This window comes from Balaenoptera ricei, chromosome 14 (genome assembly GCF_028023285.1).
Source record: "Balaenoptera ricei isolate mBalRic1 chromosome 14, mBalRic1.hap2, whole genome shotgun sequence".
NCBI classification, from domain to species: Eukaryota; Metazoa; Chordata; class Mammalia; order Artiodactyla; family Balaenopteridae; genus Balaenoptera; species Balaenoptera ricei.
In genome coordinates, this window is record NC_082652.1 from 7,406,548 (window position 1) to 7,420,212 (window position 13,665).

Below are 13,665 nucleotides of genomic sequence, written 5' to 3' on the forward strand. Positions count from 1 at the left end.
TAAATACAAACAGGGAGAATAGGACAATGAATATCCCTGTTCCCCTAATCCAGCCACAACAATAAAAAATTCGTAACCTCTGTTTTTCTATTTCTCTTCCCCTCTCCTGTTGGACTCCTTTGAATCACGTCCCAAATACCATGTAATTTCATCTACACATATTTCAGTATTTATTTCCAAAAGATAAGGACTCTTGCTTTAAACATAACCAAAATACCCCATTATCACACCTACGATAATTAGCAAGAATTCCTTATTATCCTTAATTAGCCAGTCCTTGTTCAGATTTCCCCTAATGTCTCATACTTTTTAACAGCTGGAGTTGAGAGTACAAACAATTGGTTAATATATCTAGTTTTTTTTTTTTTGGCCATGGTGCACGGCATGCTGGGTCTTAGTTCCCTGACTAGGAATCGACGGACAACGGACAACGGATTCATCTCCAAAATATATAAACAGCACATGCAGCTCAATATTAAAGAAACAAACACCCCAATCCAAAAATGGGCAGAAGACCTAAATAGACATCTCTCCAAAGAAGACATACAGATGGCCAAGAAGCACATGAAAAGCTGCTCAACATCACTAATTATTAGAGAAATGCAAATCAAAACTACAATGAGGTATCACCTCACACCAGTTAGAACGGGCATCATCAGAAAATCTACAAACAACAAATGCTGGAGAGGGTGTGGAGAAAAGGGAACCCTCTTGCACTGTTGGTGGGAATGTAAATTGATACAGCCGCTGTGGAGAACAATATGGAGGTTCCTTAAGAAACTAAAAATAGAATTACCATATGACCCAGCAATCCCACTACTGGGCATATACCCAGAGAAAACCGTAATTCAGAAAGACACATGCACCCCAATGTTCACTGCAGCACTATTTACAATAGCCAGGTCATGGAAGCAACCTAAATGCCCATCGACAGAGGAATGAGTAAAGAAGATGTGGTACATATATACAATGGAATATTACTCAGCCATAAAAAGGAACGAAATTGGGTCATTTGTTGAGACGTGGATGAATCTAGAGACTGTCATACAGAGTGAAGTAAGTCAGAAAGAGAAAAACAAATATCGTATATTAATGCATGTATGTGGAACCTAGAAAAATGGTACAGATGAACTGGGTTTGCAGGGCAGAAGTTGAGACACAGATGTAGAGAACAAACGTATGGACACCAAGGGGGGAAAACTGCGGTGGGGTGGGGATGGTGGTGTGCTGAATTGGGTGATTGGGATTGACACGTATACAGTGAAGTGTATAAAATTGATGACTGATTAAAAAAAAGACTCATTTTGAAATGGTGAGGAACTTCTTTGTCAGCTTGTGTCAGGTCAGGGTAACTTCTCTTCTGATCACCCTGTGAAGCAATCCCCAGCTCTCTCCTTAACCTTCAGGCCCCTAGCTTTCTGCTGGGCTGTAGCAGGAAACAAAAAGAAAAATGTGATAAATCATTTACACCATAAATTCCGTCAGTAGTTCCTCCTCCCTTCCAGAGAGGGCATTTTGAAATAGTTTGGTAGAGAAAGGAACTCTGAGACTCAAACACTGACGTTGAAAAGGTCACTGTAGGACTTCCCTGGTGGTGCAGTGGTTAAGAATCCGCCTGCCAATGCAGGGGACACGGGTTCGAGCCCTGGTCTGGGAAGATCCCACATGCTGCAGAGCAACTAAGCCCGTGCGCCACAACTACTGAACCTGCACTCTAGAGCCCGCGAGCCACAACTACTGAGCCCGCGTGCCACAACTACTGAGCCCGTGCGCCTGGACCCAACACAGCCAAAAAACAAACAAACAAATAAATAAATAAATAAATCTCTCCCAAAAAAAAAAAAAAAAAAAGTCACTGTAGGGGCTTCCTGGTGGTCCAGTGGTTAGGACTCTGTGCTTCCACTGCCAAGGGCCTGGGTTCAATGCCTGGTTGGGAAACTAAGATCCCACAAGCTGCTCAGCATAAATAAATAAATAAATAAAGGACTCTTTTTAAAAGAAAAAGAGAAGGTCACTGTAATGCATGGAGTGGTTACCCCTCAAAAAAAAGATATGTCCACATCCTAAACCCCCAAAACTGTGAATATGACCTTATTTGGAAAAAGAGTCTTTGCAGTATTTAAGTTAGTGATCCTGAGATCATTTTGGATTATCTGGGCCCTAAATCCAATGACAAGTGTCCATAGAAGAGGTACACAGAGGAGAAGGCTATGTGACCATGGAGACAGAGATTGGAGTGATGCGGCCACAAGCCGAGGACTGCCAACAGTCCCCAGAAGCTGGAAGAGGCAAGGAACAAACCCTTCCCTCGAGCTTCTGGAGGGAGCACAGCGCTGCCGGCACCTTCATTTCAGAGTTCTAGTTTCCAGAACTGTGAGAGAATACATTTCTGTTGTTTTAAGCCACCAAGCTTGTGGTGATTTGTTCTAGTAGCCTCAGGAAGGTAACACAGCCACACACCAGGTCTCTGATTGGGAAAGGCGTTTTGGAGAAGCAGAGGCCCTGGATTTCTACCTGTGACATAATAAGAAATATATATGTTGGTCTCTGCCCCTGGTTCCCGACACAGAACTCCTAAATCCCTTGGAATTTCCGGGGTGATAGGATTGTCTCGTGTTCTAATGAGGTGACTTTTTTTTTTTTTTTGCCATGCCTCGAAGCATGTGGGATCCTAGTTCCCCGACCAGGGATCGAACCCAAGCCCCCTGCAGTGGAAGCTCAGAGTCCTAACCACTGGACCGTCAGGGAAGTCCCATCTAATGAGGTGACTCTTAATGGACTGTTGGATGGGGGCTGGTTACCAGAAAGACCGAGCCATCATTAGAGGCTTGGAATTTTAGCCCTACCCCCCATTCTCCAGAAAAAGGAGAGGGCCTGGAAATGGAGTTAATGAGCGACCGTGCTTACATGATGAAGCCTCCACAAAAATCCCAATTCTATGAGGTTTGGGGAGCTTCTGGGTTGGTGAACACATTCATGAACCAGGAGGTCCCCAACCCCATGGGGACAGAAGCTCCTGCGCTCAAAACCCTTCCAGACCTCACCCTACATACCTTTCATCTGGCTGTTCTTCTCTTTATCACATCCTTCATTGTATAATAAACTGGTAAACATGACTGTTTCCCTGAGTTCTGTGCGCTGTTCTAGCATATGCTCGAATCTGAGGAGGGGTGTCATGGGAACCTCGAATTGCAGCCATGTCGGACATAAGTTGTAGGTATCTAGGGAACCCACAACTTGCAATTAGCATTCAAAGAGGGGGGCAGTCTCATGGGACCGAACCTTTAACCTGTGGGGTCTGGGCTAACTCTGGTTAGTGTCAGAGTTGAATCAAACTGTAGGATACCCAGTTGGTGTCACAGAGAATCGTGTGGCGCAGGGAAAAAAAAAAAAATCCCACACACCTGACATCGGAAGTGTTATGAGTGTGGCCGAGGTGCAGGAGTGAAAGAGACACACCAGGAGGAGTGTGAGTTCCTAACACACCGCCACACAGACACTCCCCCCTCCTGCCACCTGCCGGGCGGTCCCGCAGGGAATGTCCACTGCCTGCCCCTGTCCCGTACAAAGTGCCATGTTATCTCACAAAGCATCGGGGGAGGTGGCCCGGCGGGGTCCGAGAGCTCCAAGCTCACACCAGATCAGCCTGGCAGGTGTGGCTGCAAGTCCTTTCAACCTGCCCTTCCTGTGTCTCCTCAGAGCCAGGAGAAGAAGTAAACTACAGAGGTCTGTCGGGAGTCATTCGTGCACTAGTTCATTCGTTTACTCAGGACATACTTCTTGTGTGTCCCCTTGGTGCCAGGCTACAGTCTGGGCTTGCAGAGCTGAATCAGACCCAGCACTAGGCTTCGTGGAGACAAGGGGCTGGGGGTAGACACACAGGTAAACTGTCACAATCCTGCGTGGTCAATGTGTGTGTGGCAGATATGGGCAGAGACGAGGGTTTAACCCAGACTAGAGAGGGAGAAACACAGGAGGCTTGGGGGCTGGAGGAAGAGGTATCCCCTGGACTCCCTGTATGGTAGCCACAAACCACATGTGGCTTTTAGAATTTAAACTAATTAAAATTAAATAATATTGAAAATTCAGTGCCCACTAGCCCCAATTTCAAGCGCTCAAGAGCTGCATGTATATTACAGAACATTTCCATCATTGTATTTAGAAAATTCTAGTGGAAGCTGCTGAAGCCAACAAAAGAGGAGTTATCCAGCACTAGGAGGGAAGGGAAATGTGTTCCCAGCAGTCCCTGTAAGACAGCCTTCGGACACTAAACACTGTTATGCCTCATGTTGGATGTTGAGGCCAGTTCCTATGGTGTCTTGAATTCCCTGCTAAGGACAATAGGGAAGCATGGGAGCATTCAGCTGGGTTGGTGGGTGACAGGTGACATCATCAGGTTTGAGTTTGGGGAGTGGGCTGGAGGAAGAGCACGACAGGAGGCAGGAGGACCCATCAGGAGGTGGTTGTTTCCTCTAGAAACTCGGACCAGCCAAAGTGGTAGCAGTGTGGAGACTTCCCTGGCGGTCCAGTGGGTAAGCCTCTGGGCTCCCAATGCAGGGGGCCCGGGTTCGATCCCTGGTCGGGGAATTAGACCACATGCATGCCACAACCAAGAGTCCACATGCTGCAACAGCCTAAATAAATATTTTAAAAAGTGGTAGTAGTGTGGGTGGAGAGAGATTTCGGGCGTATGATCTGTAGATGGGGAGGTGGCTAGCAAGGAAGAGGGAACCAAGCTATGGCTTGAGCTACTTGATGGATGGTTCTAACAGTTCCCTTTGTCTGATGTGAACTTTATTTTAAAAGTGTTCGTACTCAAGGGCTTCAGTTATCTGGGACACCACACTCCTTGATAACATTGTCCCTATGGCTCACCATGGAACACACTAGAAAGAGAAGTCATGGGCTCTGACCCTGCAGAATTCCCAGGTGACAGCAGTGGCCAGTACTGTGGCTCCAGGGTAGGCAGGAGAAGCGGAGGGGGGACACATATTAAAAGCCTGTTGCTTTTTCATCTCCTGCCTCCGATCCTTTACAACGTCACTCACTCAAAAATGGTTCCTCCAGGGCTTCCCTGGTGGCACAGTGGTTAAGAATCTGCCTGCTAATGCAGGGGACACGGGGTTCGAGCCCTGGTCTGGGAAGATCCCACATGCCACGGAGCAACAAAGCCCGTGCGCCACAACTACTGAGCCTGCGTGACACAACTACTGAAGCTCACTTGCCTAGAGCCCGTGCTCCGCAACAAGAGAAGCCACCGCAATGAGAAGCCCGCCCACCACAAGGAAGAGTAGCCCCTGCTCGCTGCAACTAGAGAAAGCCCGCGTGCAACAACAAAGACCCAACGCAGCCAAAAATAAATAAATAAATAAAATAAGTTTAAAAAAAAAAAAAAGCTTCCTCCATAAGAACCTGCTATATAAAAAGAAAAAGAAAAAAAAGGTCCCCCCTGCCACTGAATTCAAGGTCCTCTGCAAAACAGCCCCACTCAGCGTGACCTGTTTTATTCCTTATGTTTCTGCAACAGACTCCAAATTCCAGACTCCTCGAACGTTCCTCAGATGCCCCCTCCACCTTACTTTTTCCATGCTCCTCATTTTCCGGAATGTCTGTTCCTTCTATTTCTGCCCCTAGAAATTTTAACAACTCTCCCTCATCCCCCCCACTCACAAAACTGCAATAAAACAGCTGTATTTTTTTCGAACACATATTAAAATAAAGTCATAGCTATAAAGTCAAAGTCCATATGGATATTACTCTCCATCATCTAAAATCATCTCACGTTATCATCTGTGGCGTGTCCACCACATTGTGGACAATATTGCCTTAAACCGCTTATTCAATTTGCTTTTCCTTTATTGTTATTTATGCTCTTGTCTTATTTCTCCTAGTAAACACTCAGCTCCAGACAGCAGGTAACATCCTCATTTTGGGGATCCTGAAGCATCTAGATAAAGTACCTCAGAGGTTCATTGAGTAACCATTTTTTTAATCAATAAAGCCTCTATTTTATTATTTATTTATTTATTTATTTATGGCCGTGCTGCATGGCATGTGGGATCTTAGTTCCCCGACCAGGGATCGAACCCGCTCCCCCTGCAGTGGAAACGTGGAGTCTTTACCGCTGGACCGCCAGGGAAGTTCCAAGCCTCTGTTTTATATCAGGCATTGTAATTGGTAGCTAGAAGTAAAAATCAGAACAGTAATGAAATTTGGCTTAAAGAAAATTTAAGACTTTTTTTTAGAGCAGTTTTAAGTTCACAGCAAAATTGAGGGGAAGACACAGAGATTTCCCACAAACCCTCCATCCCCACACATTCGCAGCCTCCCCTATTATCAGCAGTAGACTTTCAGAGAAAGAGAAACCTATCTTTTCTTCCTTAATCCTCTGCTAACTCTAGAGGGAGGAAGCGAGAGGGAGTGGGAGGTGATTCGACAAAACAGAAAGGTTGTGGAAAAAAAAGGCACGTGTTAGTCATTCGGGAAAAGGGAAACACTTGTGTTAGTGTTTACAAGAATCTCGACGGTATCTGCTAACCCAGAAGGAAGAATCTTTTCCATTAGTTGCAAAATCCAGCCTGATCATACTGAGGTAGCACTCAGGGTCACCCACCCAGCCTCATTTTGGGGCATTCCAGCCTACGGTAGTTTCCCCCCCATCAGTTAGCACATTCTTATAGAATCACAAAGGTCCACAGAGTGAAAGTGGCGGATACGTGCTCTGAGGAAAAGTAGGAGTTAATCATCAGATCCTTCTTCTAGGCCCTTACTGTCAAGAACATGGACTTTACTTCCAAGGACCTCTTGGATTGGTGAGGGAGCTAAATGTAGTTGTCTGGTGGACACGTTTATTTGTTAGAAGTTCAGAGACTCACAGGTAGGGTGGGAGGAGGAAAGTGACAGGAGAATGACACTGGAAAATTAGTTTGGGAACCATCTGTGAAGGGCCTTGTAGACCAACCCAAGGAACTTGACCTTTAACCTGGAGCAGAGGTGACAAACTTAAAATTCCACAGAGACCAGGCGTGTCGATGAGTGAAGCTGACCAGGTAACAGGGAGGGGTGAGGACTGTGGCAAAATGGGGATTCTCGCCTTGTCTCAAGGGTGCAGCTACTCTCAGCTTCAGCAGACTGTTACCAGGTAGGAATGGTTGGCCCAGTGTGACCAGATCTTCCAGTTTCCAAGAGAGGCTGGAAATCCAGGTGTGTTTTTGTTTTGTTTTGTTTTGTTTAATGAAAAAAAATATTTTTTTTATTTTTCAGCCATGCTGTGTGGCACATGAGATCTTAGTTTCCCGACCAGGGATCGAACCCAGGCCCCTTGCAGTGGAACCATGGAGTCTTAACCCCTGGACCGCCAGGGAAGTCCCTGGAAATCCAGGTTTTCATATGACAGTCCTAGGTTTTTAAAACATATGGGCCAAGTCAAACTGGTTCTCAAACCAGATACGGCTCACAGGCCACACAGCTATCACCTTGGCAGACTGAAGGGTTTTAAGGGGAAAAAGAAAAGATATGATCATATCTGTGCTTTAGAAAAAAATCACACTGTAGAGTGGGAGAGGAGTTACAGAAAATAGACTAGAGGCAAGGAGACTCAACTGTTTCAACAGGAGGGAGTTGACAATGATCCGTGCTAGGGTGGGGACAGGGGAGAAGGTTGTTGGGATGATTTGGAGTCCAGGATTCAGGGGGAAGAATTTAGCTTTCACCAGCTATCTGGAAGAAGGCATATTCCTCCTCTCCGTGCACGCCCTCCCCTCACCCTTTCCTAAACTGAAAGCTGAAAGGACGGACAGATCACCTCTAAAGCCAAAGGACAGGGAAGTTTAGCAAAGACTCTGGTCTTGGGAGCAGACTAATTTTACTAATGATCGTTTTTGAGATAAACTCCTTGACCAACTGCCCCAACTCTCATTCTCCCCCACCAATGGGCTCAGCACGTAATTAAAATTTAAAACTTATAGGGACTTCCCTGGCCATCCAGTGGTTAAGACTCAGCGCTTCCAACGCAGGGGGCATGGGTTTGATCCCTGACTGGGGAGCTGAGATCCCTTGTGCCGTGCAGCCAAAAAAGAAAACAAACAAAAAAACCATACAGATCATGGCGCTCTGCTCTTTTGAGCAGCGGAATTTGGGAAACTCAGAGCCAAATCCTCTTTTGCTAACAGCAGAGGAAGGACCTGGCTCCCAAAGAGGCTGTTTCATGAATACGGACGTGAGAGGCGGCTTCAGATCCATTTCATGGTCTTGGTGGTGGTGCAACTGGTCACTCGGCTCCAAGGAAGAATGCAAAGGGTAGGAGGTGCCAATGGGGGAGAGGAATGGCGACTCGCTTCAGAGAATTTTTCTAACAGCCAACAAGTGCTATATTAAGGATTTTTCTCCTCCGCAGATCCTTCCGATGTTTAAGTGCTGTGTTTTTGGGTCTGGCATAGGAAGTGGCCCTGAGGAGCTGCAGAGCTAAACCTCCCCTCCCTGGCACGGCCTGGGAGCACCCCACAGGATGAGGGAGAGGACAGCAGTCAGGCAAAGGTTAGGGAGGAAAGCGCAGGCAGAGACCCAGAACGGCTCCAGGAAATGTTTGTATTTCTCCACCGGGAGGGAGGACAAATAAGCTTTTTTTCATTCCTTCTGGGCAGCTTTGCTTATTCTCCAGCTAAGAGAGAGGCTGAAAATAAAAATCATTCTGGGACAGGACTCAACTACTCCTCTCCAGCATGAATCTCCTCGGACCTGCCAGCTGCTTCCCAGAAATGACAACTGCGTGAAATTACCTGCGTTTCAAAGCCCTGGGGTGCTACATGCTTCGGCTCTCAGGGAGACAGGCGGCTTGTGACCCAGGCTCCAGAGAAAGGACCCCCCCACCACCACCTCGAGCCTCCCATTTCCTGGCCGAAGTTTCTGTTCTCCGTGGAGTGGCTGCATCCATGTGCACGTGTGGTACCTGAGTCCCGGGGTGAAGAAGTTGGAAACGTAGCAGCTGGAGCATTCAGGTAAGCATCTGTGTTTTGGGGGGAGCTCCACAGCCCAACACACAGAACACTGGTCCTCTGTCCACCATGGAAAACGGGTCGTGCTGCCTCATCCAGGGGGACCCCATCTCCCAGGTGATGCCGCCACTGCTCATCCTGGCCTTCGTGCTGGGCGCCCTGGGCAACGGCATCGCCCTGTGTGGTTTCTGCTTTCACATGAAGACCTGGAAGCCGAGTACCATTTACCTTTTCAACTTGGCCGTGGCCGACTTCCTTCTCATGATCTGCCTGCCCTTTCGGACAGACTACTACCGCAGACACAGGCAATGGGCTTTCGAGGACATCCCTTGTCGGGTGGCACTCTTCATGCTGGCCATGAACAGGGCTGGGAGTATCGTCTTCCTCACGGTGGTGGCCGTGGACAGGTATTTCAAAGTGGTCCACCCCCACCATATGGTGAATGCCATCTCCAACCGGACTGCGGTTGGCATCGTCTGTGCCCTTTGGACCATGGTCATCCTGGGGACTCTGTATCTTTTGATGGAGAACCATCTGTGTGTGCAAGAGAAGACCGTAACTTGTGAGAGCTTCATCATGGAGTCGGCCAACGGCTGGCACGACGTCATGTTCCAGCTGGAGTTCTTCCTGCCCCTCAGCATCATCTTGTTCTGCTCCTTCAAGATCATTTGGAGTCTGAAGCGGAGGCAGCACCTGGCCAGGCAGACTCGGATGAAGAAGGCTACCCGGTTCATCATGGTGGTGGCGGTTGTGTTCATCACCTGCTACCTGCCCAGCGTGTCGGCCAGACTATATTTCCTCTGGACGGTGCCTACCAGCGCCTGCGATCCCTCTGTCCACGTAGCCCTCCACGTCACCCTCAGCTTCACCTACGTGAACAGCATGCTGGACCCCCTGGTGTATTATTTTTCAAGTCCCTCGTTCCCCAAATTCTACTCCAAGCTCAAAATCCACAGTTTGAGACCTAAGCGTCCAGGACACTCCAAGAGGCCAGAAGAGGTGTCCATTTCAAACCTTTGTTGCAAGAGTTGCATCAGTGTGGCAAATAGCTTCCAAAGCCAATCCGATGTGCAGTGAGATCTCCAAATGTGATGGATGGCACCAGAACAGACAGATGGACAAAATCAAGGAAGACCCATGGGCGACTTAGAAATAATTCATGCTGAGGGGTGGAGAGCTTTGAAAATGCCATTCTTTCTTAGCTGTATCCTCCTCACTCTGTTAGGTACGAAATTCAGATCACTATGTCTTTTTGGAAGGTTCCAGTTGAGAAGTGAGTCGGTTGCATTTATATGATTTGATTCCAATGACAGGGGCGTGTGTGTGTGTGTGTGTGTGTGTGTGTGTGTGTGTGTGTGTGTTGGGTGGTGGGTTGGGAAGAGCTTGGCTCCTGTGTATTTTTAAATGGCTGAGTTAATAGGTACTAATGTTTAAACCCATCATGTTCTCTCTCTGGGGGAGTTAGTGAATTTAATAACCTATCCTCTGACCTTAAATTCTTACCTGTCTTGGAAAATAGAAACTAGTGTAAGTCAATATTTTTATTTCAGGGGGAGTGAGGCTTTAGACTGGGAAGTCTCGACCCCGATGATTTTCATCTTCCTGGGGCCCCTCTGTACTTTTCTGACTTCTCAGGAACCCAAGAAAAATGACAGCCAAACAATCTGCTCCCACCTTCTTGGAGCTCCACGTTTATCTGCAAGTCTTTGCATTTCAAAGAAAGTACTGAAGGATATGTTTATTCCAGTGGGAATTTTCCAGTGGGAGCTGAGTGCTTGAAAAAATCCCATTAGCCTTTGGGAAGTGCTGAGTCTGGCGTAACTGCTTTGGCTGCTTGTTATGTGACTATGAGTTTGAATTATTCAATCACTCATTTTCCACGTATTTCCTGAATTAATATTCTGTGCCAGGTACTGTGTTAATGTCCCTTTTACCTGGACGGTCCTTAGTCAACTTGTGTGTGGCGGGGTGGGAGGCGTGTGTGTAGCAAGCAAACAGAAGTTAATGAAGTTCACCCTTTCAATGACTATAGTTTCTAGACCTGTTCTCTGCAAACACCAGTGTTGTCCTCTTATTGTAGGATTCCATACAAACACGAAAGGGAGGAAAGGGTAGTATCCCTTACACACATGAATTTCCCAAATATGTCCATGGGACCCTCAAAACTAGATGATTGTATGAATGACATGCTGCCCCTGCCCTGGATTAGGGGGAAAGATTCCAAGCCAACCTTAGCTCCGTTCTCAAGCCACGAAGTGGTGAAAGTGTTCCTGGCTCCTTTATTTACACTTTCTCAAATTCCCAGGGGACTCTCTGCAGTTAAGGCCCTTACCAGCTTTTCATTCTTTAGCCTTGAAAAATCCCGCTAGGCTGTTCCTATTAATTCCTTTTTCAGGGGCACTGCACAGCCCAGGCATGGGCTGTACAAAGCTCAAATCACAGCTCAACTGCTTATGATGTGTGATCTAGGGACAGATTTTTTTTCCTTCGGCTGCACCGCGGCATGCGGAATCTTAGTTCTCTGACCAGAGATCAAACCCATGCCCCCTGCAGTGGAAGCTCGGAGACCTAACCACTGGACCACTAGGGAATTCCCTGGGGCAAGAGTTTACCTAACCACGTTTAGTTTCAATTTCCTCATCTGTCAAATAGGGGTAACAATAACGTTGACATCAGAAGGTCATTGGGTGGATTCATTGAATGTAGGATCCTGAAGCACAGGGACTTTGTTTACTATTATATACCCAGAGCCTAGAGGCATGCCTGCACATAGTAGGTGCTCAGTAAATATTTGAATGAATAAATAAGTGCATGTAAAACATTAAGCGCAGTGTCTGGCATAATATAGTGCATAATATTATGACGTATTACATTAACACACTCTACATATAAAGAAACTGAGGCACAGAAGCAATTTCCCCTGGGGTTCAGAGCCCGTAAGTAGCTGCTCTGTTGTGACTACTTGAGTTCCCTGCCTCCCTAGCTTCCAGGGGAGAAGTGAAAGCAAGGATTCTTATCAGCATCAAAGAACCATATATCCTCTTGATAGAAATCTGTGAAAACCCCACACTTCTGCTTTAAATTCTATTCTTAGTTCATTCTTTCCTGGGCTGCCCCCTTGTTGCTTCATCTTAATAAAAACGGATTCCAAAAGAAAGTCTGCGTCCTGTGTGTGATCCTATGTTAAAAGATTCATGAGTGGCTAAAGACGCAGATGTAGAGAATGGACTTGAGGACATGGGGAGGAGGAAGGGTAAGCTGTGACAAAGTGAGAGAGTGGCATGGACTTACATATACTACCAAATGTAAAATAGATAGCTAGTGGGAAGCAGCCACATAGCACAGGGAGATCAGCTCGGTGCTTTGTGACCACCTAGAGGGGTGGGATAGGGAGGGTGGGAGGGAGACGCAAGAGGGAGGAGATATGGGGATATATGTAAATGTATAGCTGATTCACTATGTTATAAAGCAGAAACTAACACACAATTGTAAAGCAATTATACTCCAATAAAGATGTTTAAAAAAAAAAAAAAAGATTCATGAGACTTTACCCTCCAAGGAAAGAAATCCAAAAAAATCCAGAAGCACACGGTAGGCTGAGGTTCTCACTAAAAAACAGCAAAAACAAACGAAAACAAAAATCAAATCCCCAACTGAAACAAGAGGGAAGGGGGCAGGGCACAACCTTTGAAAGGATGACAGTAGACCAAGGATATGACATACACTGATTAGAACCAAATGGGTCCAAGATGGCGCACAAGTCAACTTCCGCTAGACCTTGAGCCTCAGTATACGCTCACTGTAACACATCAGCAAGCTAAATGACACACCCACAGGCACCATGACAGTTCCAAGATGACCATAAGGATCAAAAAGTGGGTGGTGGCCCAACTCCTGGAAATTCCTGCCCCTTCCCAAAATAGCTGGAATACTCCTCCCACTCATTAGCCTATGAAATTACCCACCCCTATAAAAACTGACAACCCCATACCCTGTTGCCTTTCTCACTTTCTGAGGTGGCCTACACTCTGTCTGTGGAGCGTGTTTCTCTCTAAATGAATCCATTTCTTACCTATCACTTTGTCTCTCACTGAATTCTTTCTGCGATGAGACATCAAGAACCTGAGCTTCATTAAGTCCTGAAACCAGGTGTGTGATCTCAGTTGGAAGACTGTGGGTTTTGGCTGGGTTCGAATCCCGGCACAAGGGTTCATGTCCCAATCTGAGGTGCACCGTTTCACAACCACAGTCTTGACTCTGGTTTTGCTTCTCTTTTTTAAAATTCATAGAATGTGATGAAACAAATGTTATCAAGAAGTGTTCAGAATTGTAAGGAAGAGTCATATAGCTTTGTTGACAAAGTTTTGTTTAAACTACCTGGAATAGGAAAATGTCATCAATTTAAAAGAAATATTGTGTCCTCTGACTCAGGGTCTTTCAGGAAAGTCACATAAAAGTAAGAAGGGATAGTAGACCATTATTATTCAGGAATTGTATGGAAAAAATAAGAGGTACCTTTTATTGGTGCTGACAACATAAAAATTTAGGTTCTGGTCTATTCTCAGAATGGGTTTCCTTACCCTTTCCGACAACTGACATGGTTAAGATGGTGTCTGAGGTCACCAGTGTGCAGGGGCTGCTTGGATGGGATTAGAACTCTGGGCACAAGGGG

General features: G+C 46.4%; 1 protein-coding gene across 1 annotated transcript; it reads left to right on the forward strand.

Annotated features, from left to right (window-relative positions):
* Positions 1-8,119: 8,119 nt before the first annotated feature.
* HCAR1 (hydroxycarboxylic acid receptor 1) lies at positions 8,120-12,336 on the forward strand. Its single transcript, XM_059894830.1, has one exon. The coding sequence runs from the start codon at positions 9,063-9,065 to the stop codon at positions 10,068-10,070; it is 1,008 nt and encodes a 335-aa protein (XP_059750813.1). The 5' UTR covers positions 8,120-9,062; the 3' UTR covers positions 10,071-12,336.
* The last annotated feature ends 1,329 nt before the right edge of the window (positions 12,337-13,665 follow it).

What these genes read in the sequence shown, in the direction of transcription:
- HCAR1 (XM_059894830.1), top strand. Translation starts at nt 9,063, where the DNA reads ATGGAAAACGGGTCGTGCTGCCTCATCCAGGGGGACCCCATCTCCCAG.